General features: G+C 40.5%; 1 protein-coding gene across 6 annotated transcripts in view; it reads left to right on the forward strand.

Moving 5' to 3' along the window:
- Positions 1–20,520, forward strand: part of TANC2 (tetratricopeptide repeat, ankyrin repeat and coiled-coil containing 2) — a 248,381-nt gene extending 227,861 nt beyond the window's left edge. For 4 of the 6 annotated variants that reach the window (XM_089532213.1, XM_089532215.1, XM_089532217.1 and 1 more), the window contains 9 exons: positions 1,782–1,915; positions 3,775–3,898; positions 6,362–6,537; positions 7,142–7,274; positions 7,748–7,777; positions 8,937–9,028; positions 12,507–12,653; positions 15,438–15,538; positions 17,112–20,520. In XM_089532213.1, coding sequence (XP_089388339.1) covers positions 1,782–1,915; positions 3,775–3,898; positions 6,362–6,537; positions 7,142–7,274; positions 7,748–7,777; positions 8,937–9,028; positions 12,507–12,653; positions 15,438–15,538; positions 17,112–19,053 — 2,879 coding nt within the window. In that variant the 3' untranslated portion in view covers positions 19,054–20,520. The remainder of the gene's footprint in view (positions 1–1,781; positions 1,916–3,774; positions 3,899–6,361; positions 6,538–7,141; positions 7,275–7,747; positions 7,778–8,936; positions 9,029–12,506; positions 12,654–15,437; positions 15,539–17,111) is intronic. The other 2 variants (XM_089532214.1, XM_089532216.1) reach the window with 1 other exon arrangement.
- The last annotated feature ends 4,145 nt before the right edge of the window (positions 20,521–24,665 follow it).

Consider the following 24,665-nt stretch of genomic DNA (forward strand, 5'->3'; position numbering starts at 1 on the left):
AACTAAGACCTTCCCAAGTTTTGTTGTTGTTTTAATTGAGAGGGTGATTATAGCTGGAACCAAGAAGTGTGAAGAAGTGACATTCAGTGGATTAACCCTGAGTTTCCATATATGCCTAAAATCATGTCTGGCTAGCTATTGCATTCCAACTTTTAAACTTTAAACGGTTAAATTTTATAGACTTTGAGGGTTTCTTAGTAATATCCGGGGTTGTTATTGGGTTTTTTTAGACGTCTCTTTGTAAATAACACCTCAGTACCATGGAATCAAATCATTCAGTGCTTTGGAATTTAATTTCAGCTTCAGTTTCAAACCAAGAGAAGTTTGGAAACCCACTCCACATATCTTAAACAGCTCTGATTCATATTGGAAAATTCAAATTTCAATTACATTATGCTACTGAATAGCATACATGATCACTGTCAATAAATGCAAGACAAGAAGTTCCCAGTGTAAAGACAAGAGAACAAGGAGAAGAGAACACAGAAGACAGTATAATATAATGGAAAAGCTTTGCAAGCTTAAAAGCTATAATACTGTATTTATTTATTTTCTCTCTCTCTCTCTCTCTCTCTCTCTCTCTCTCTCTCTTTGTCACGCACACGCACACGCACACACACTCTCTCTCATTGCTTGGTGCTTTTGTCAGAATGTGTTCCCCAAGAACTTGTTTGTATCCTAACAGGTTTCATGCTACACAGACCAGCTGAGCACTAGAGCCTGTCCACCAGGCTACTTATCTTCATAGTGTGCTCTCCAGTTTTAAAGCAGTGATCTTTTTTCTGTGCTGCGGTTAGGCTTCCTTTAAGAAGTTCCTCCTTTTCATATTCCTCAGTTATCAAACCAGTATCATTGGGATTTTTGTGTCATGGAATAAATTTGCTTGTCAGAAAAGTTAGAATATACCTGTTTATTGAAACTATATACCTGCACTACTGCACTTGTCAATACAGTGGGAAATAAGTCTCATATATCAGCATTTGGGAGGATGCTGAAATTGCCAGTGCTTTGGCACATTGTATTTCTGTAGTATGCCGAAAAGTGTGTGTGTGTGTGTGTGTATTCAGATATCAGCATTTGGAAGGTGTTGAAGTTACTCATGTACCTCATAGGTCTATAGACTAAGAAAGTACACTGATCTTTAGTATAGGTGAGGAAGCTTGGTGAAGATGGTTTCATATAATAAAGGAACCCATAACATCTTGAAGGCTAAGAAATTATTGTGGCTGTGTGTGTGCCACACACAGCCATTCGTGTACTGTGCGCAATAATAATTGTACCAGTCTGTGAAGTATGCTTGTATTATTGATGTTTGTTATTCTTAGTATGCAAGGTTTTATTTCTTTTCTTTTTTTGTACAAGAATGGCCCGAGATCCAATATGCAAAAATATTATATGTTTATTGGTGTTGAGTAAATAGTTGAGTAAATCTGCAGAAATCACTTACTTGAATGGAGTAAGGTGGCTTCACTCTTTCCTTATCGTCTGTCATTCAAGGGTCAACAATAGCCATAAATAATCCAAAGTCTAACATCTGATCCACTTCTTATGTTGGTCAATCTTAGAAACTAACCTGAAGCTTTTGCTCTTCAACAATCAGTCCCTTTCTTCCTTTCTTATGCTTTTTTCCCTCTCCTCCTGAATATAGGCTATAAGCCTGTAGATGTTTTTTCCTGCTTCTGCCACTACACAGCACTTAGAGGCATACCCTAGCTAGAAGACATGAAGCAGTTGGTTTTCTTGGCATGACATTAATTTCATTTGTCTTTTTTCTCTTCTAGCTCTGACTGCTGCAGCAGGACGAGGCAAGCTGGAAGTTTGTCGCCTGCTTCTCGAGCAAGGAGCAGCTGTAGCCCAGCCCAACAGACGTGGGGTTGTTCCCTTATTCAGTGCAGTCAGACAAGGCCATTGGCAGGTAAGGGAACCAGGAAGGGACCTCTAGGAGGAAGCTGCTTCCTGCTGAATCTTCTCCTGACAGGTTTATACACAGAATAGATTCCTGGAACCTTTTTTTTATATTGCTGACAGCACAAGAGAAGTCATTTCTCTTTGAGATGTGATTAATGAGGGTAACAGGAGAGATGTTTGACACACATCTGCTTCTGGTAAAGTCCTAGGAAGTGCAAAGAGGATTTCAGTATCTTGGCTCAAGATGTCAGTCGTAGGCCTGTATTTTCTGTTTCTGGTCTTAGTTTGGATGGTAGGGAACATTGAGAAATTCAATGTTCCCTACCTACATAGGACCAGTTGGCTTCACAAAGGAAAGAGACATGCTGGATCCCAAGGAAACATCTTTGAATTTCAAATGGACATTAAATTTCCTTCACTTTGAAAATCTGCCAGTGATCACATGGCCAAAGGGGGAGGTGCCATCCTGCAGATAGCCCTCCCTAACATCCAAACTAAGACCAGAAACAGAAAATGCAGGCCTACGACTAACATCTTCAATTTTTTTCTCCTGTTTGCCTGATGAAGAAGCCAATGTGGCTTTGAAAGCTTGCAACATGTAATTGTACATTTTGGTTGGTCCAATGAAGGTATAATTGTTTGGATGTTATTGGATTTGCTATATGGCCAACATGGCTATCCCTAGTTGTAATTTAAAGCAAGGCTTTGGCTCACAAATGGTGATGAAATTTTATATACAAAAGAAACATTTTTTACTGAAAGTTGCTAAGCATTCCAACATAAATTTAGTCATAATTTCTACACAGATAGAAAATCCTATTAGTTGATCTTAGAGGGCAATTCACTCTTTGTCTTCTGTGTAGCTTTTTGTGGGGTTCACCCCTCATATCTCTTTCCTCCCTTCTTCAGCAACATGATTCCAGTACAGTGGTACCCCGGGATACGAATGCGCCGCCTTACGAAATTTCCGGGTTACGAAAAAAATCCATTCAATTAAATAGTTCCGGGTTACGAAGGTTATTCCGGGTTACGAAGAAAATTTTTGGTGCTTTTCGGCGCGATTTCGCACAAAATCGCGGCTTTCGCTATTAGCGCCTATGGGCTTTTCGGCTAGCGAAAGTTTCCGGGTTACGAAAGCGGCGGCGGAACGAATTAATTTCGTAACCCGGGGTACCACTGTATATCCAAATCTGATGTTGGCTTAAAAAAAGGTGCTGTTTCATTAGTATTAATGTGTTTCTAATGAAAGTTGGAAATTCAGATGTTCAGATCTTGGCATCATCAGGATTCCATCCTCAACTATACTGTGGACATTTATATTCACAGCATTAAATTAGATGCACGTGGATAATTGGGTACATGTAACTGTGTGTAAACAAATATACATTAGATAATTAAAGTGGAAATTACTATACAGCTCAAGACAAATGCAGTTGATGCAGCATATCTATAGAGCAGCTGTGGGGAACCTCAAGACCACAGGCTTGAATTGGCCTTCAGGGCTTCTTCATCCAATTCACCAACCTCTCCCCAGATCTCAGTTTCCCATTTCTTTTTCATGCTCTGCAACAACAAGGGGAACCCCTTTGTCACGGTGCAATATGGAAAGGCAGAAAACTGCCTAAATGGGAAAAAGCGATGAATCTGCAAATGCTGTTTTCAACAAAAGCTTGTTCAAATGAAAGCCAATAATATTTTGGGAAATATTTTAGGAGAGAAGATTTTGGAAAGATCTGATTAAGAATGGTCAGCATAATGGTATTTTCATTTTCAACCTGAGATTTGTCAAGATCATCGAGCACATGGATTTTTCATGGTTTCCTGATGGCATGGGTTATTCTCAGTGCATCCTTTGTGTACTTTCAGATTGTTGATCTCTTGCTCACCCATGGTGCAGATGTTAACATGGCAGATAAACAAGGTCGGACTCCTTTGATGATGGCAGCTTCAGAGGGACATTTGGGCACTGTAGAATTCCTACTATCACAAGGTTAGTTTGGGGGCACTGTGGACATTAAATCCATGCCTGTATAAACAGACTCAGAAACTATTACGATTTTCACAAATTAAGATTAAATGATACATGCTAGATTTATTATCTTACAATTTAGCATGATTTATATGTTTCATATCTATTTTGGAATTTAGCTGATATGAGACTTCTGTTGGATGTCAGGGACTTGCTTTTTACTTTGAAAGGGAGAATGTTTGAAAGGTTGTGTTAACAACAGAAAAATATGGACAGCCCTGGTAAGAGCATGTTCAATTTAAGAGATGCATAGAGGTACCTGTTCTCTTGCATATAGTGAACTCGCTGCTGCTTTAAAGGCTAGGCAATGAGAGATGGATACAAAGGTCACAGTTTAGCTCGCCTCATTTAAATGAACAAGGAGATGGTTTTAGGTGTATGAGCTTCATGTCTGCATTTGGAACAGATCCTGTGCCCTTTCTGTACTGCTTATCCTAGATTAATATTACCATATATACTCATGTATAATCAAGGGCAAGTTTGGGTATAAGTCGAGTATAAAATCTAGGGGCATGTAACAAAGGATCTAAAGGATGAAGCAAAGGAAAACAATGCCCAAGAACTTACAAAAGTCATAACAGTTTCTGCTCAAAATAAAGAATGAGAGAATAGGGGGGGGGGTCAGTTCTTCCAAGACAGATTACATTTTTGCCTTTCACCAGGAGATGGTTCCTTTTTTAAATAAAAGTTAAAGTGCAGTACTTACATTGACCCATGGATAAGTCAACTCAGGTTTTTTGGCTCAATTTTTTGACTAAAATTTCTAGACTTATACATGAGTATATACAGTACATCCAGAGAAAGCAAAGCAAACGTGAACAAGTAACCACTTGTTAGCTTTCAAAACAGAAGGACCAAACTAGGCACAATGCTAAATATGCCTTTGTACTTAGCATGTATTTTAAAAAATCCAAAAATCCAGGTTCTTGAAAGCTGGCACTGACAATTTTTGGGATAGTAATTGACATGAGTGGAAGTGAGACTTTTCTCTGCTCCTTTTCCCTTCTCTTTATTTAACTCTTGAAACAAGCTATGGGCCTGAACTGACAGGCCAAAATAAAGCTGCTTTGGGTCACTTTGGAGGTAGGCTGCTTAAATGATGCATGCGTTCTAAGAGGCTGGAAGCTGTGCCAAAGCCATGTTCTTTGGGTCACTTTGGAGGTATGCTGCTTAAATGATGCATGCGTTCTAAGAGGCTGAAAGCCGCGCCAAAGCCATGTTCCAGTCCTAAGGACTAGAGCACAGCTTTGGTGTAGCTTCTGGCCTCTTAAGACGTGTGTGTCATTTAAACAGCATACCTCCAAAGTGACTTGAAACAGCTATATTTTGGGCTGTCTGTTCGGGCCCTATATTTTCTAATTCATATTAAAAGCATTTTAGAAGCATTTGACAGGAATCTTTCATGTTTTGTGATGTTCTATTACAAATCTTTCTTTCCACAAAAAGAACTGGAAAAAGGAAACCAAGACCAAGTATTACAATAATCTTATATTGTGCATCACTATGTGTGGAGGATATGCTTTTTTGTTTTAATCTGTCTGTATCGAATTTGTGACCATTGGCTGCATCTGTTTCTGTCCTGAAAACTCACCACAGACTGGCAGCTGACGATTCCCACACCAGTGTCAGTCCATGGAGCACACTTTGGCTAGCTCTGCTATACATAGTCTTACATAAAACTCTACCTGCTACATTATGATTATGAAAAATAAATACCAGTATATGAACACCTTGATTTAAATATTTTATTTATCAGCCTAAAATAAATTATTTCATAATCCAATTTTTTCACTTATCCAACGGCTTTCCTCCTCTAATGTTTTTGGTTTTTCTAGGCCTTCACATATCTAGGTCTAGCCAAATAGATGACCTCAGTCAGTTTAAGACATTAAAAAATACAGAAAGAGCACTTGAATAAATAGGCTCGCTATAAGGGAACTGCAATCAGAGAAATTGTTATCTTGCACGTGGTAGCAAGCCAACTGGTGGCAATTTTCCTACTTTGATATATGTTTAAGACAGTATAAGGAACATTTTAAGTAATATAGGCCCCGTACAGACAGGCCAAAATAAAGCTGCTTCGGGTCACTTTGGAGGTATGCGGTTTAAATGATGCATGCGTACTAAGAGTCCGCAAGCTGCGCCAAAGCCACAATCCAGTTCTAAGGACTGGAGCACAGGTTTGGCGCAACTTCCGGACTCTTCGTACGCATGCATCATTTAAACAGCATACCATCAAAGTGTCTTGAAGCAGCTTTATTTTGACCTGTCTGTATGGAGCTGTAGTGTCTTCTGAACAAGGTACCCATTTTCCTGAGGGAGATTTTGAAAAATCCTGGGATTTCAAAAAACACTGGGATCAAAAGCAAATGGTCCAAGCTTATGTTGACACACCTGTAAGTAGCCTTGTTCTCTTTCTTCCAGGCTCCTCCATATCTCTAATGGATAAAGAAGGGCTGACTGCCCTCAGTTGGGCTTGCCTAAAGGGTCATCTTTCAGTAGTACGAGCTTTAGTGGAAAGTGGAGCTGCTACAGATCATGCTGACAAAAACGGGCGCACTCCATTGGATCTAGCTGCTTTTTATGGTGACGCTGAGGTGGTAAGTGGTGCAGTATTGGAAAAATGGAATTCAAATCCATGAAGAGGATTAAGATGACATATTTGTCAAGTCTTAACACTTACCTAAGTTCATTGAGCTTGCCTCCATAATGGCCAGTTATTTGGGAAAATGTGGGATGCTATATATTGTTATAATGTATACTGCTTCCCATGCCATAAGAAAGTTTTTTTCTCTGAAAAACAAGCATACGCATAATGCTGTAGTGCTAGGGAGAAGCGCAAATCTGACTCCTCAGTCATAGATACTCCATAATTCCAATTGTTTGTGCTATTTGTTACTTTTGTTCCATACATTTGTCATATTGTATCTGACAAACTAGGAATCATCTAGTTTGAGAACAAAAAGGATACAGTACCCTGCTTCTTAAGAATATTAGATAAACCTGTAGCAGTTGATTTCCTCCAACTGTAAGTGCTACCAGGCCTTCACTAGTCAATTTAATCAATTTAAAAAATAAGGAACTCACCCTGTAGCTCAACAACCATCTTTCAGCTCTTTTCAGCTCTGAAACCTTGACTTAATTTCCCAGTTATGAAGATTGCCTTTGAAGGCTATGCTGATTCAATTGTTTGTTTGTTTATAGGTTCAGTTCCTGGTTGATCATGGTGCCATGATTGAGCATGTGGACTACAGTGGGATGCGACCCCTAGACAGGGCGGTGGGTTGCCGCAATACATCCGTTGTAGTCACACTCTTGAAGAAAGGAGCCAAGATAGGTAGGAAGGAGTCAAAAAGAAAGGAAACCAAACTCTTTGAATCTTGCAAGTGCCATTTTGTCTTATGTTGTATTAACACAGTGCACTCCCATGAAATAGGCATGTGCAATTTTGAAGGAATGCTTCTGCTTCCCCAGAAGAATGCCAGCATTAAAAACTGCTATTTTGTGTTCCTTGCCTAGCTCTGGCAAATTGAGGAAGCAGCTTCTACCAAGGTCTTCCTTTGAGAATGACTACTACTCAACAGTTAATGTTGTGCTGATATGCTGCCATAAGCTGTTGCTTTCTCTGCTCAGTAGATGCTTCTAAACTTGAACAGTGTGCCCCTCTCTCACAATCTCTCACGTCACAAGGGAATTTGCTGGTGCCTTGGCTGCTTTGCTGCCTGCCTCTCACTGCTGCTTTTTCCTTTTTTTAAATTCATTTTCATCCATTTTTTTTCTCCCTCTTCAACTTTTTTGTTTTCTTCAAAGGCTGTCAGACGTTACCGAGTCGCCCACGAGGTATACTTCATTGCTGTCAGCATCCAGCTTGGTGGTCTGACAGCTCTGCTTTTCTCTTCTATGGTTTTGCCTGCCTGCATCTTTCTCCTCCCACTCCACACCCACTTTTCATTTTCCTCACCTTCAATTAATTATTATTTTTTCCTTACTGTTGCAGAGAATAACTTGAGCTCAAGATCTAATAACTTTTAAAATGATGCAAATTTATTTCTTGCCCAAAGCCATCTGAAATGCTTCCCCCACTATTATCACCTTCCTGTTTGACATTAACTTGCCAGGCAAGACTACTAATACATAAAGGTTTTTGTAAAGACCTCTGTAAGGTGATTGTAGAATTGAGCACTTTCTTAGACTACATTAGAAGGCAAATGTACTTGCCCTTCAAACTACTTCACTGGTATAGGCCCTATCTGAAGTGAAGATTCTTCTGAAGCAATGAAGATTTTTAAAACTTTGATGTAATGCTGACATAAAGATGTCACATAAATTTAAATATATTTTGCATTAACTTTTGTATTTGCCTCCAATTCTTGCTTTATTACAAGACCACACATATGATAAAAAGGGCCTTCATGTGAAGTGCATTTCCAACATTGTTGATGAAGACGTTTATACGTTAGACAATCTGTCTAGTGTCAGATACCAATGATACATCATCTTATAAAAAAATTCTCTCATATTATAAGATGATAACTCTGTCAAATCAGTGTCCACACAGCAATTTTCATATCCAGTTATATTCAGATTGCTGTAGTACCCCATAGGTGGCTCTACTCTAAGTTCACATTGATAATAGAAATACTTTGCTAAACACTCTGGTTTTTCTCTTTAGTTACTTATTCCAGAACATAATTACCCACCATAGCCAAACAGTGGATATTTTGACGATTTTGTGTGAGTGACTCCAGAATTTGTCAGTCATTTCAATTGAGCTGAAAGATAAGATTACAAAAACAAAACAGTGCCTTTTGCTTTGAGACGTCCCTGTGAAAGCCCAGCTTTTTTGCTGGGACCATGTTTGTCTTTTGGTTGGCGGTAGCAAGTTGTTCTCTCCAGCAGAAATTTTCTCCTCAGGATGTTTTTCCACCTTAGCTTTCCTTCCTTACCACCTTTTGCATTGTATGAGTTTTTTACCCATCATGCATCCTGTACACTACAGGTCCAGCAACCTGGGCGATGGCCACTTCCAAGCCAGACATCATGGTCATCCTGCTGAGCAAGCTGATGGAGGAGGGAGACATGTTTTACAAGGTGAGATAGAAAACAGAGCTTGGATCAAGTGCCAATAAGTGAGTTTATCTCCCCCCCACCCCCATGATCATATTTCTGCTGCTCCAGTTTCATCACACAACTATGAAAACATGACTGCAAATGTATGAATCACAGCTGATTTTTTTAAAGTGAAAAACACTGGGTGTCAGAGTGTGATATTAAGTTTATGTGGTTTCATAATGCCTTCATAATGCCTTCTCACTCCCAGAATTAGAATCTAATTTGAATAAATTATTCAAATGGGCAAGTATGTATAAATGTGCTTAATTTGTACTGTTCATATACCATAGATCATTTTATAGAGAATTCATAGCTTTTAGCAAACTAGGCCACCTTTTAATTTTTTTAGATTTTGGTCTTGTGACACTTAGTATTCTTTGTGACCAGTGCACCCAGTGTAAATCCAGTGGGATTAAACACATCCATAGAGATTGTGAAAGGGGATTCAGACCACATTGGGCTTTACAGCTGCCTGGAGTGGTTGCAGAACCAACACTTGGGCAGGTTTCCAGGCTTTGTCCAGAGGAAAAAAGGGCTTTATATATTCTTACATGAGAAATGAGTATTCTTGGATCCAGGTTGGCTCTCTTTTTACAGGAGTGTAGGCTGCTGTCAGATTGCTGCATATATTCTGCATCAAAACAGAAATTTTGAATTGAATGTAAGGCATGCTAAGGTCAAGAACAGATTCCCATGCTTCTGATCTCTAACTATGATTAAGAAATTAAGAACAGTGTGTGAAATCTCCACTTCTGTGTGCTCAGATCTCTTCACCATTTCCTTCTAGCCTTAACCATGGTTTAAGTTATAGCTATACTGACTTTAATCATGGCTGAGATTATAGCTACATTGATCTTAACTATGCCTCACACTTTTTCTGTTCTTTTCCCTGGAAAAGTCAGACCTAGCTCTGTGCATTCAGGTCCTAGCAATCTCCAGGTTGAGTTATTGTAGTATATGCTATACAGGAATGTCCATGAAGACAGTATGTAAGCTTCAGTTGGTTCCAAATGCAACCACCAGATTGTTCTCTGGGCTAGTAGAACAGGCTATTATATATCAAGTTTATGAGAATCTCAGCAGTGCCCAGTTTGCTTTCTGACTCAATTCAAGGGTTTTTTAGAGCCATTCATATGGAAATATCCTCTGAATACATCTTGCCAAGACCCCCACCCCCACCCGATAGGTTTGCCTTAGGGACTCCTTAAGTCAGAAGCAACTTGAAGATACACAACAGCAAGCCAGAGTTTGGAATGGCTTCCTTAGGAAGGTAACTTTGTTTTGAAATATACAGTGAAGACAGGTTTATTTCAGAGGGCATTTTGATCTTGAATTATTGTGGTCATCCTAATGCAGACATAGAAAAGATTTATGAATCAAAAGAAAGGAGAACATTTGTTCTCAAACAAGATTACAGTTGGCCCTCCACATTTGTGGCTTTGATTTTTGTGGATTTGATTATTTGCGGTTTTGATTAATATATTCTCTCTAGGAATCTCTATGTCCTCCAGCACGACTCTACCAGAAGATGATCATAGAGTTGCACTGGAGAACCTAGATGTTCTTAGAGAAAACACTACTCTAGAAATTTGTAGGTTCTCCAGTATGATTCTACGATCAGCTTATAGCAGATATTGATCATAAAGTTCCACTGGAGGACCGAGAGATTCCTAGAGAGATGTTCTCTCAGGAAAAAAGAATAATGTTTTTTTATTTGCGGTTTTTCCACATTCACAGGGGCCCTTCACCCCTAACCCCAGTGAATGTGGAGGGACCACTATAATACCTATTGGAGCAGCTTTAATGAAAAAGAACTGTGTGTTTGAAGTTTGAGGTTATACTGCTTAATGACAAGGTTTGTAAACAGAAGGCGAAATAATCAGTTATGGCCAAATGATATATGATGTTAATTGTGCCAACACATTTAATATGCACATTTTAAAAGGGGGGGGGGGGTTATAGCAGGAAATGGGGAAGAGGAATTTAACATTTCCCCTCTGCTTATAAACATCCACTCCCAATAATAATATAATAATAATAAACTGTTTATTTGTATCCCGCTTTTCCTTTGTAGATCAAAGCAGGTTACAGCAAGTACAGTAATGTACAAAATTTTACAAACAGTCTGTAGGCATAAAAACACAACAATACAATAAACAGGTTAAAAACAAGCTAAAAAATTACAGAATTAAAACACAACAGTGGCTAGCATAAAGTGCAGGTGCAACAATACAATGGGGAGAGAGCAGATGTTACATTGTCTGGGGGAAAGCCTGTTGGAAGAGGAAGGTTTTTAACTTCTTCCTAAAAGAGTCAAGGGAGGTAATCGAGCAGAGCTCGCCAGGAAGGGAGTTCCAGAGCTGCGGGGCTGAGCTGGAAGATGCCCTTTGAGAAGTCGCAGAGTATTTCATAGCTGGAACTCTCAACAATTGCTTCCCGGCCGATCTGAGAGTGCGGGGCGGAATTATATGGGGAGCTGCACTTTGTAAATTGAGATGCCTCTGTTTGTGCCAGTATAGTCTTCTGTTCTGATGTAAAAGCAGGTTTGGCAGGGAATGATTTTTGACCAGGAGCATAGCAGCAAGGAAAGGGTTAAATTTAATCTGCCCCTCTGTTCTTGCTCTTGCTTAGCCCACATATAAATGAAGTTGCTATTTAAAATTTTAATGCACACTGATTATATCCGCATAATGAACATCATGTCTAGCTTGACACTGTTTTCATAAACCTCAATATTATTGGAAGAAAGTAAGTCATAGACTACAAGGAGAAGAGATAGTAGGCGATAGGCCGAAGAGATAGAAACTACACGTCAAGGAGGAAAGGCAGCATGGTAGATTGGAAATTAAGTGGGTTTTTGAATACACCACATTTTGGAATTCCATTCCACTTTGATTCTATTCACAAACATGGCCATACAGGAAAGAGGACCTTCCTGCTGATCCTACATCTGAATGTATTCTATTTATGTACTGGTTTTCCACAGGTTTAGAACCAGCCATTTGCTGTACATTCTAAGCCAATAGAATGCTAAACTGGTGCAGAAAGAGGTCCATTTTAGGAGGGGGCAGTTTACATAACTGTTAAGCTGATGGAATTGGTAGGAAATCAATAGGTGGATCGACTTTCTTCCCTCAGTAAATGGTCAGATATGTTTGACCAGTTCACCTTAGAAAATCCACCTGGCAAGATAAATTGTCTCTTATAAGCCTTTGTTCCTCAACAACAGGAAAAGTGGAATTGGACCATCTGCAGCAGTGGAGCTTTTCCTTATTATTTTCCAGGGAGTCAAATTTTATTGTGTAAAGAACAAGAGCTACCTTGTCGTGTTTATTTCTATATCTCTCTGCAACCATGGCCATATAGTACATTCCAATGCATGAATAATTTGGTAACTGCTGAAATGATAAAACAGGAAACTAAGCGGTACTTTTTGACCTGTTTGACATTCTACTAGAAAGGGAAAGTGAAGGAAGCGGCCCAGCGCTACCAGTATGCTCTGAAGAAGTTCCCCCGAGAAGGCTTTGGAGAGGACCTGAAAACCTTCCGGGAACTAAAGGTCTCACTTCTTCTCAATCTCTCCCGATGTCGGAGGAAAATGAATGTAAGTGGCCTCCTTTTCAAAGCCCCTTCCTGTACATGATCCTTCCCCAGCTCCCTTTCCTGTTCCTAACCACCCCTAACCAGACTCCTAGAATAGCCTTGAAAACCTCCACCTTTTTGTAACCTGGTTGTCCTTCACAGAGCACTGGCGTGTTACAGTTCTGAAACAGCCAAGTAATGGTTTGAGATTCTTTTCAAGCAATTAAAAAATCATCACTATATAAAAATAGCTGTTATAGCTTTCTGTGTGTGTGTAGATTGGAGGATGCTGGTAGATTTAAAATGCCATTTTTGCCTTCTGAACCTTTCTCTCAGAACACTAAATCACAATCAAAATACACACTTCACATCCTCCCATTCTCCTCCTGTTCCTTGGTCCAACAACATAACATGGGAAGTGCTTATTTGTGTGTGAGTGAGCAAGAGAGACTGAGAGAGGACTATTCATGCTAGGAAGCCAGTAAGCAATGGTTAAATGATATAGAAATCAGCATACATACCGTATATACTCGTATATAAGTCGACCTCATACATAAATCGTGGGCAGGTTTTGGAGCCAAAATTATGGATTTTGATATGACCCGTGGATAAGTCAAGGGTAAAACTTAGGGGCATGTAATGAAAGATGTAAAGGATAAAGCAAAGGAAAACAATATCAAAGAACTTACAAAATTACAGCAGGCATGACTATTTGTACTCTTACTAAAGGCTGGATGATTGAGAGAGTAGAAGAGGGTCAATGCTTTCAGGGCAGATTAAACTTTTGCCTTTCACCAGGGGATGGATGGAAATGTATATAAACCTGAGTCGACTTATCCACGGGTCAGTGTAAGTACTGTACTTAACACACACACACACACACACGAGTTAAAGTACAGTACTTACATTGACCCGTCGATAAGTCGACTCTGGTTTTTGGGTCAATTTTTTAACCTAAATTTCTAGACTTATACATGAGTATATACAGTAATAAAACTTAGATTTTGAATAATGGAAGCAGTATGCAAACAATTAAAAGGTAGGTGTATTTTACAGAAGGAAAAGTCACCTCATGTTTTCATGGTGACTATAGAACTGAGAAAAAAACAGTATGAACTTAACATGCCATTAAATCTGCAGGTAGCTGAGATGGGTAACACCTTATGAGCAAGGAAAGAAACAAATAATATAAGTAAAAAATAGCAACCCTTGCTCTGTTTATCCTGACCACATTGAAGGGGTGTTCTTTCAATCTTTCCATGGCTCACTTCATTTTTTATATAAATCTCTGTCCTTACTCCAAAAATTGTAAATTTAAGTGAAGATTCACTTCAGTCCTCTCATTCTTTGAAGTAACACGTGCCCGCAAATGAAGAAATGGTGGATCACTTAGAAACTCTCTTTGTGTACTTAGGTACATACAAAGTACCTTCACTCCAGTTGCATCTGCACTGCATAAATAATACAGTTTGACACCACTTGAACTGCCATGGCTGAGTGCTGTGGAATTCTGGAATTTGTAGTTTTCTGAGATACTTAGCCGACTCTGTCAGGGAGTTCTGATGCCACAACAACCTAGAGATCCCAGGATTCCATAGCATTGAGCCATGGCAGTTAAAACTGCTTTATTTATGCTGTGCCATAGACTCCAAATGTACACATGTCTAATGATAGGGCCTGCACGCTTGTCTTGGATGGGACACGGCTACACAACATAACCCTAAGACCTTTCTCACATGTACTGTCAACGCATTAGCCAATTGAATTAACTGCCTCCCTCCTACCTCCGCAAAAGGAGATGAGAAATGCAGGACAGACTAATTATGAATGTAGTTTAGCATTCTTTCTATTTCCAGCAATGGCCAGTAGCAAGAACTAGATCAGGTTGGCAAAGTGGGCCTGTAGGCTGCATGGCTCCCTGAAGGCCAATTTTATGGATCTCATGAGCCTCCAGGGGTCACAAAATGTCCCCTATAGGGGATGTGAGGGCACTTTCAATACATCACCTTCCAGGGGCTCAGAGGTGGTTCTTTTTTTTTTAAAGGAAATGAACAGGAACTGACTTCTACTCACTTCCTGATGTTTAAAAAAAAGAACTCTTCTGGACCTACAATGGCCGTAGGAACTAAAAACATGGTGAAAATGCTCCCCAAACCTCCTAGAGGGCATTCAGAGACAAAAGGAAAATGTGGAAAAATGTTCGAAAAAAATGTCCTGGGTGGCTAATGTGGCCTCTTAACCTCCCACAGTTATCCACCCTTGATTTAGGTAATTCCTTTAGATTAGCAGTGCAGGTACACACAAATGAATGGAGCTTGCAGAGTTTTTTTGGTCTGACTGAGGGTGCATTTGTACTACAAAAATAATGCATTTTGACACCGTTTAGCTGCCATGGCTCAGTGCTCTGGAATCCTGGCATTTGTAATTTGTTATGACATCAGAGTGCTGACAGAGAAGGCTAAATAGCTCACAAAACTACAAATCCCAGAATTCTATAGCATTGAACCATGGCAGTCAAAATGGTGTCAAAATCATTATTTATGCAGTGCAAATTAGAGCTGAGTTACAGAAGATAGATGCAAGAAATAAACAAGGAGCAATAAAGACCCTTTTAACTTGACCGTGGATAACATTCAGCTTCACAAAACAGGGTTGGATCTCTCGATACCAGCTATCTGTGACATGATGTTAATGTTGAAAAATATTAATTCCACATACAAAGATTTGTCCATGTCATTTTTTTTCTTCCCAAATTCTGTGTGTGTGTGTATTCAATGACTTATCTGCGCACCTATTGTAATGGCAGGATTTTGGAATGGCGGAGGAATTTGCTACTAAAGCACTGGAGCTGAAACCGAAATCTTATGAAGCTTACTATGCAAGAGCAAGGGCCAAACGCAGCAGCAGGTGAGAGGAGAGCCAGAGAGAAATAAAAGATTCTGTTCTCTTGAGATTTGGGCGTAACACACTCCAAAAATGTTCCCATTTCACACGATGAACCAACAGCTAAGGGAATGCCCTGGGGAGATTATAACTATAACCTCAAGATAACAGAGAAACTTATCCTTTACCTTAAGCTGAGAATTTGCCACAATTCTAAGTATAGTAACTCTGTCAGTTGGACCATTCTGACAGTGCTAGCATTATCACATCAGTAAAACATGCACAAGCTGGAAACTTGGAGGACATAGTTGAGGCCTGGCCAGTCACTGCTCTACTATGTGCTTAAGGTTAGTTGTTGCTGTTGTTATATGGCATGGAGTGAGAGCAACCTATGCTGCATTTTGTATTCAAGGGGATCTAGACCATCTGCTGTAGATACAGTCACATCTCAGAATCATGAACTGGTTGGAGAGGGTGTCCTTTTGAACACTCTAGCTTATTTGCTTAGCTCATGAAGTAAGATAACTCTTGTGAATGTGTAAAGCTTTGCCTTTGGCTAGAAATTGTTTTGTACCCACCCATAAAAGGGTCATTGTTGAGCCAAAGTAACTGCAGTGGAACAATGGGCTCAAGGATAGCCGATTGAACAGCTAATCGATGCTTAGCTGCAATTCTCCTTACTGATGTTAAACTACATTATAGAGACAGGGCTTTACTCATTGCCTAACAATGTACTGTCAGTGTTAGCACTTTCTCCCTTTTCATGGTGCTTGTTTTATATGGTTCTCTACTGGATTCAATATTGTTAATAAATATTGTTTAAAAATTTGACAACAAGTTCTTTTGGGGGGGGGGGGGGGGCTTTACCACATTTAGTCTTAGGGACTGCTATAGAAAAATAAACCTTGCTTGTCTTGTCTCCCAGCATCTGCAGTCAGTATGAAGTTAAACTTGGAGGGTTTTCAGCCATTTTTGTGTTTTAAAAACACATTTTGTGTTTTAAAAACCAAAACAAAAAAGCAAAATGTGTGAAAGGTGTAGAGGACATTCTCTACAAATCAGAATCACATTCAACTAGATGACTGTTTTGTTCAAAAGCTACCAGTGTCCCTGTAAATGACAACCCACCTCCCCTGAAATTTCCCACCCTTCTGTTCCTCAGAGGATATACAAAGGCCTTGGAGCCTTCTGTCAGGCACTCTCCCTTCCTTGTTTCTTCATTTCCAAGAAAGCAATCCTCAGATCAGAATCCAGTGACTTAAGGAAGGCCAGAGCCTGCCACTTGTATTGCATGGACTGAAGCTAAAATAGTGGGAGGGGTAGAACTACACCTGCTGTGCACAACCCTGAGTTGCCAGTGTTGTCCCCCTGATTTCCAAGTGAGCAATATTGAAAATACTACCTTGTTCCTTCTCCTTTGGAAATAGATTTAATGGTCAAAGGCTGAAGAATCTAGTTTATAACACTTGGAACATCCTCTTCTTCATGGCTAGCAGTATTTTTCTTCATAAGAAATTTGTTGTCTGTGTCGTATTGAATCCATTCCAATCTAGAGTAACTTGGTTCTTCTTTTTTGTCCCCTCTTTTGGCAAAGCAGACAGTTTTCAGCAGCACTGGAGGATCTGAACGAGGCCATCAAGCTTTGTCCAAACAACCGTGAGATCCAGCGGCTGTTGATGAGGGTAGAGGAAGAATGCAGACAGACCCAGGTGCAACTGCAGGAAGAGCCTCTTGTAGTATCTGAACCCGAAACACAGCATGAAGAGTTGTATGCAGTTCAAGACATCTTGGAAGAAGAGTTTCTTGAGCAAGATGTAGAAAACATTTCTGTTGGCTTGCAGACAGAGTCACGGCCCAGCCAAACACTGCCCATCATCCAGAGCCCTCCCTCTTCCCCTGCCCACCGGGATTCTGCCTACATCTCCAGCTCACCACTTGGTTCTCATCAGGTGTTTGACTTCAGGTCAAATAGTTCTGTGGGATCACCAACAAGACAAAGTTACCAGCCCACTTCTCCAGCACTCTCTCCAACACACCAGAATTCCCATTATAGACCTAGCCCACCACACACATCTCCTGCTCACCAGGCCTCCTCTTACCGTTTTAGTCCACCTCCAGTTGGTAGCCAAGGGAAGGAATATCAGAGCCCACCTCCTTCACCCCTTCGTAGAGGCCCTCAGTACCGAGCCAGCCCTCCTGCAGAGAGCATGAGTGTCTACAGGGCACAGTCAGGCTCACCAGTGCGATATCCCCAGGAACCCAGCATCAGTCAACTTCCCAGTCGGCCAAAATCTCCACTCTCTAAAATGACACAGAGGTCTTTCCAGATGCTTCCACTTCCTGTTGCAGTCCCCCAGCAAGGGCTCAGGCTGCAGCCTGCTAAGGCACAGATCGTCAGAAGCAACCAGCCAAACTCAGCTGTGCACTGCAGTACTGTGATTTCAACAGGCACCTATGGCCAAGTAACCCATTCAGTGGCCAGCAAATATCAGTCTCCGTCAGCAGAGATGGCTATTAGCCAAAGTCGGCTGGTTTACCAGAGCTCTATTGGGGGAATAGTGGGGGATGGGAGGCCAGTGCAGCATGTTCAGGCCAGTCTCAGTGCAGGGGCCATCTGCCAGCATGGAGGTCTTGCCAAAGAGGATCTTCCACAAAGGCCTTCTTCCGCCTACCGTGGTGGGATGAGATATAGCCAAACACCACAAATTGGGCGTAGCCAGTCAGCTTCCTATTATCCAGTCTGTCATGCAAAGCTTGATCTGGAACGTTCTTCTCTACCCTCTACCCAGCTTGGTTCCCCTGACATCTCTCACTTGATACGAAGGCCCATGACAGTAAACCCTAATGAAATAAAGCCTCATCCACCCACGCCAAGGCCTCTGCTTCATTCCCAAAGTGTCGGCCTCAGATTTTCCCCTTCTAGCAATAGTATTTCCTCCGCTCCCAATATGAATCCACCTTTCCGCCCTTCTGCTTCTATTCAGCAGATGGAGATTCCCCTCAAGCCAGCCTATGATAGATCATGTGATGAGCTTTCCCCAGTGTCCCCAACACAAGGCGGTTACCCCAGTGAGCCTGCCCGCTCCAGGACCACACCTTTCATGGGAATCATAGATAAAACTGCCCGGACTCAGCAGTATCCCCATCTACACCAACAGAACAGAACCTGGGCTGTGTCTTCAGTGGATACTGTTATAAGCCCCACATCTCCTGGAAATCTTCCCCAGCAGGAAACATTTAGCCCACCTTCGTCTATCAGCAGCATTGCTTTTTATAACAAAACCAACAATGCACAGAATGGCCATTTGCTGGAGGATGACTATTACAGCCCACATGGGATGTTGGCCAATGGCTCCCGAGGAGACCTCCTAGAGAGAGTTAGCCAGACCTCTTCATATCCCGATGTTAAGGTGGCCAGGACACTGCCTGTTGCACAGGCATATCAGGACAACCTCTATAGGCAACTTTCCAGAGACTCCAGGCAAGGACAGACATCCCCTATCAAACCAAAGAGACCATTTGTGGAGTCCAATGTGTGAAATGGACGTGTCTTGGAGTAAGAGCCTTGTGTTTTCAGCACATATTTCCCGGCTGAATTTTCATAATTATGTTGCTATTTTTTCTTCCTTTTAAAAATTTCAATTCACTAGTAGACCAGGGGTTTTCCTGTGATTTCTGTGTGATGATGAGGCAGTTCAAGACATGCTCCAAACCCTTCGCTGCACACAGATGACCTCAGATACAGCCAGCACTGTAAATGTTTTCAGCTGTTAATTAACCAGTTTTAGTACATGGCACTGGAGCTAACCTAAAAGAGATTCTGAACACATTCAGTGGAGGTAACCAGCTCTTTGAAGAAAAAAGTTAATTGCAAAATCTAACAGATTTGAAAATAGGCTTTGAAATCTCTTCCAGAATTCTGAGCCTTTATAACTTGAAAATTGCACTCTTCAGTCAGCAAAGTGCTGTCCATACTGTTTCCTTGTGCCCAAAGAGCTTATTAACCTGCACAGAATGGACCTTTTATTTTGCTTTTCATATTAATAAGCAGCTATGCATAAAACCCATCCTGCTTATTGGATGTGATAGGATTGTACATTAGTGTTAAAAATTCATTATTGTGAGTTTTTAACATCCTTGCTTGCCAACAGACTTGTATGGACTATCACGGGTAACACTGCTCTGAAAGGCATATTCCAAAATGATGTTTTGATTTTCACTGAGGCATTTAATAAATATTCAGGGAGAAATCAATATTCTCCCTACTTTAGCCAACCTTGGCCTGGATATTGGACATCCAGTTTGTTTTGCAGTGGGCTTGCCTTCTGGATGGAATTGCATCTAACTGATTCACACTCCAGATACTCCCATATTAAAAAAAGTTCATTACAAATTGTGTGAAGTCCCAGTGCTTTAAAGCAGCCTTTCTAACTTTGGGTTTCCAGCAGTTCTCATGATCCCTGACAATTGTCTGTGCTTGTTTAGGATGATAGGAAGTAATGACCAGCATTCTCATGGTAACTGAGGTTAAGATAGGCTACCTTAAAGCATGATAAGGAAACAAAGAGAAAAAGAACCAGAATTTGATCAGACACTCCTACAATGGCAGCTAATGCCCTTCACATGTGTTGATGTTCTCCTAGCAGTTGTTTCTGGAGCAGAGACATTGAGACATGCAGTCATTTCATTCTTGCAGACTCTTTGGAATCTTCTGCTCTTCTCCTCTGGTTGTGGTGCACTACGTTTTCTAAGTTATCTAGATTACTGTGATATTGGGATTAAAGGAATATGGTTTTCCTATTAGAAGTTGGACTGTTTTTCTGGGCCAAGGTAAGAAAGCAGAGCAGTTGATTAAGGAACCTCACAAGAGTATCAGATGTTCACAAAAATAGCATTCAGGAGGTCTTGAAGCAGGAAAAGGTTATTCCTAAGTAGTAAGGGTTTTATACAAGTACTCTCAGTCTGTGCTGCTTTATGTTGCATCAAAAATTATGCTGTAAATGCATTCAGGAGGCCAGAGAGTATTCCCATGACCCTGAAGAAGGCAGAAACGCAAAGCAATGCAAATCACATATTGCTCTTCCTGCACTTTGATAGGACAAGGGATAACAGCCTGAATGCTTCCAATCATTAAGAAGGGCCTTTTCACCACACCATGGTTGTGATAGGAGTAGACAACTAACCTCTTGGTCCCAGCTTGAATAGACAAGTTTTTGTTTCTGCTGACAATATTTATAAAGTGGCACAATGGTTTCTGGAATATGCCCTCTGCCTGCTGATTTGCTTTCATTACATGGCTTTTTTCAAAGTATATGTGGTGCCAGGAGGAACTCATGTCCATTAATAGTGATAGAACGGCTCTTTCCAGAAAAATTATTGGGATGTTTTTGATTTTGGCCCTTCATTTGGAACTCATTTTGTACATATATATATTTTTTTTAGCTTTTATATGGTTAGATCCCAAATTTGTCTGCTTTAATTTAAACACTGAGTGGGTGAGGAGCAACAGGGGCAAAGTAAGACATGCTGCAGTCCACAAATTCAGAAGTTTGCATGTGCTTCTTTTCAAGGAGGACGTGTTTAACACATTCAAAAGGGGGCAGCAGTTTTCTTATATGTGTGTGTGTTAGGGGCGGTTTGCTATTCATAGGCAATCCAAGATATAAAGGTGATACCACTCCACATTTCCTCCAACTTATTAGTGGAATAGATAAAGCCACTCCTTGCTCCAGCATTTTGTGTCCTAAGGACATTTTTTTTAAAAAGATAACTTTTTTCCCTGCAGTATGAAGGTATCTTTAAGATGTCTCTGTTTTAGAAATATTTTCTGCTTTATGGAGATTTATTATTTTAAACTCTTTAGAACTGGAATATACATCAGACAAGAATATCTTTCTGTGTTTATCAGTGATTTGCAGTTGCACTTACTTTCCTGCCTTAGGGCTATGATAAAAAAAAATTGTACCAAATTCTTCAGTAAAATTGAGGCACATAGAGATGTTGCATTATCCCTTTCTAGGAAAGACAGTGGGAAAATCAACTCACTAAATAACAATTTAGTTTCCTCCATCACGTAGGAGGTAGAGGAGCAATACTGCTTCATGCCAGTCATCTGCGGTTTCAGGATTTAAGTCTTTTTGATGACACAGTGCATAGAGTTGAATGGAGCTGCTTTGCTCTGCTCTTCACTGCCATGGGGTTCCCGGTCCTGTATGTGTTTACATTAAAATTAGTAAAAGATGTCAGTAAAATAATGGCATGCACACCCAAAATGGGGTTTTAATACTGCTCTTGCGCAGGATGTTCCTTCCTCCACTCCCCAACAGTACTGTGTTGTGATTTCACAGGATTCTTGTACTGATAGATTTGCCACCTGCTCTCTTTGTAAATGGAGTGCACTTTACAGTTACATTTGTTACTGTGACAAGTACTGGTTATTTAAGCTTGATTGGTGTCTTCATTAGAAATACAGCAGAACAGCTGAGATCTTCTCTTTCAGTGTATTTAAACAAAACAAGCAATGACTCAAAATATATAGCACAAGTATGAGCTGTTGTATATAAGCATCAAAAAGTGAAGTTTCTTTTTTTCATATGAAGAAATTTTTTTTGCTGTGACTTAATCAAACTGATCTCCCAGCAATTCTCTTTTTGGGGTACTTGAGGCTTAATTGTTGCTGCTTTTAATTATCTAGTGATACACATTTCAGGTTAAATAGGTGCTGAGGAGGAGGCATTAGTTAGGACTGGCAGGGGCAATTCTTTCTGTGACTTGGTTGTTCCTTTTGTCCTCTCCTAAAAATGCAATGCTGTAGAGCACAAAATAAATTGTTACACTGTCCTTTCTGCAAGTTAAATCCCTTTTCAAGTGAGCCTTTCCCACTCAGAAAAGTGTTATAGAATATCTAACACTGCAACGCTGAGGGCTCACAAAAGAGGTAATGGGAAAAAATACAGTAATACCCCCTCCCAAAGAAGTTGGAGTTCAAGAGCTCTCTTTACACACAAAGTAAAACCCACCAAATCAATCAAGGTCTTGCTGCAACATTTCTGCTTTGAATGTATGCTTATTTTACTAAAATACACCATGTGATTTTATGCTGACATTACAGAAGAGCCTTTATTTGCCCACTAGAAGCCTCATTCTCAAACTACAATCTAGATGCTGGTTTATGGTGAGTCATGGTGCTTGAAACTGTGAATACTAGTTTCTGAGGGCCAAAGTCTGACCTCAGGACTATGGGGAAGGGGGAGATTAATCCTTGCCCTCCCCAGCAAGAGAGAGTTTTCTCCTGACAAGACTCACCCCTTAAGCTGCCAGTGGATGTTTCATATGACATGCAAATTGCGGCTTCAGAGTCATGGTTTTTGTAGAGGTTAAACTACTTCTCCCCCTACTCTTCATGCTACACCATGACAGCTGTTAACAACAATTGTGCATGTTATTTGAATTTTTGCAATGAGTACTGTATTTAGTTTCCCCTTGAGTTTTCCCCTAGACTTGGATGCTTGGAAACTGACCCCTACAAATTTTAAATCATTAGTCAAAATTGGCTCCTATCAGGTCCTAAAAACAGGGTGGAAACCATAGTCCATTTTGGGTTCTCCTTGGCTTCAGGGAAGAAGGCTGTTACATGGCTTCAATACTGGCTGTAAGAAATGTTCTTGTGGGATATGATTCCTTTTAAGAACTTCATTCACAGGAGAGTGGCTGAAGATACACTCTTTGCAGGTTCAAAGAGGCAGGGTCAGTCCACTGTTGGAGAGCATTTCTTTCACATTCTAAGCCTGTAAGGCTTTCACGTATTTATTCTTACAAGCTCTAGGGAATAGACAGCAGAGAAGGGGAACAAACCTACGTGTATTCTAAAAACCCATGTCACTAGTCTGGCCTTGAACAGCAGTTAACAAATTGCAGGATTAAAAATCCACACAGAAAGAGATCGCATCAAACACACAAACCGAAGTGCCAGCTCCTCTGCGCCTTACATATAGTAATGAACATCACTGCGTGCCTAGAAATTCTTCTCTGCTTAAGGTGGCCCCTTGCAAACTCTTGGATAGCAGGCTGCATCTCTCCCCATTTCTGTCGCCCTTCCATCAATACTCTGGGAGTTCCAGGTCCTTCGTCTATCAAAGTTCAGCTTTTTAAAAGGGCTTAGAGCAGGCAAAATGTAATGTACCTCCTTTGATGTGTTAAATGCCTTCACTGAATTTATGGTTGCTGTCAGAAGGGAAAGGAGGAATCTGGGGTACAAGCACAAAGGGGTGGAAAACCTAGACTTCCCCTCCCCAATTACTTGAATACTATTGTTGAATAATTACTTGTCTCCAACAACAACAAGAAGGGCTGAACTTACATAGCAGGCTATTTTGTGTGCAGTTGTTGATGGCTGGATTATTCTACAGAACCTCAGCATAGTATTGTTGATCTACAATATCAGACTAGACCCTTCACTACAAGTAAATCCTTGTAATCCATTTCTTCTTGCTAACCACTTGGAGCTGTTCTTGTATGACCACTTTCTCATTACAAAGGCAGAGACTGCTAGCCGAGGGCTGGTGCTGTGTTGTTTAATTTGACTGTGTGTGAGAGGCTACTGGAAGAACAGGAGAAGGTTTTGCACTTTTATACATGCTTAGAAATAATAATAATAAAAATAAGATGTGACCTTTTTTTCCTGCTAGCTGCCATCACATTAAGTCGTAAGGGAGATGGGACAGTTCAGCTTTGTTCTGCTTGGACATTTACCTGATTTGGATCCAGAGCTGCTCATACTTGGGCAGACCCATTAGAATCAATGAAAACAAAGTATCATGAGTTGGCTCCATTGATTTCAGTGGGTCTGTTGTAACTGTGATTAAATCTGGAATCCCCTGAATCTCTTTCCTGCAGGTACGCATTTTTACTTACCAATACTAATATTCCTACAGAATGCAAGGCACTAATCTGTATAGGTCCAGGGTTTGGGGTATTTTTGGAGGGGATGAATGTTTTACTATTCTTTATGCACCAGTTAAATGTATTTCTCATTTCAATGGAGATTGTTCATTGATAATTTTCTTCCCCATGAACATTGCAGCATTTTGCCTGCCTTGTCTGCCTCTGTACAGTAACACAGCACTCCTTTGTATTAAAACCTTTCTGGTTG

Source organism: Sceloporus occidentalis, unplaced genomic scaffold, assembly GCF_023333645.1.
Source record: "Sceloporus occidentalis isolate IW3139 unplaced genomic scaffold, rSceOcc1.0.p SCAF_7, whole genome shotgun sequence".
Taxonomy (NCBI): Eukaryota; Metazoa; Chordata; class Lepidosauria; order Squamata; family Phrynosomatidae; genus Sceloporus; species Sceloporus occidentalis.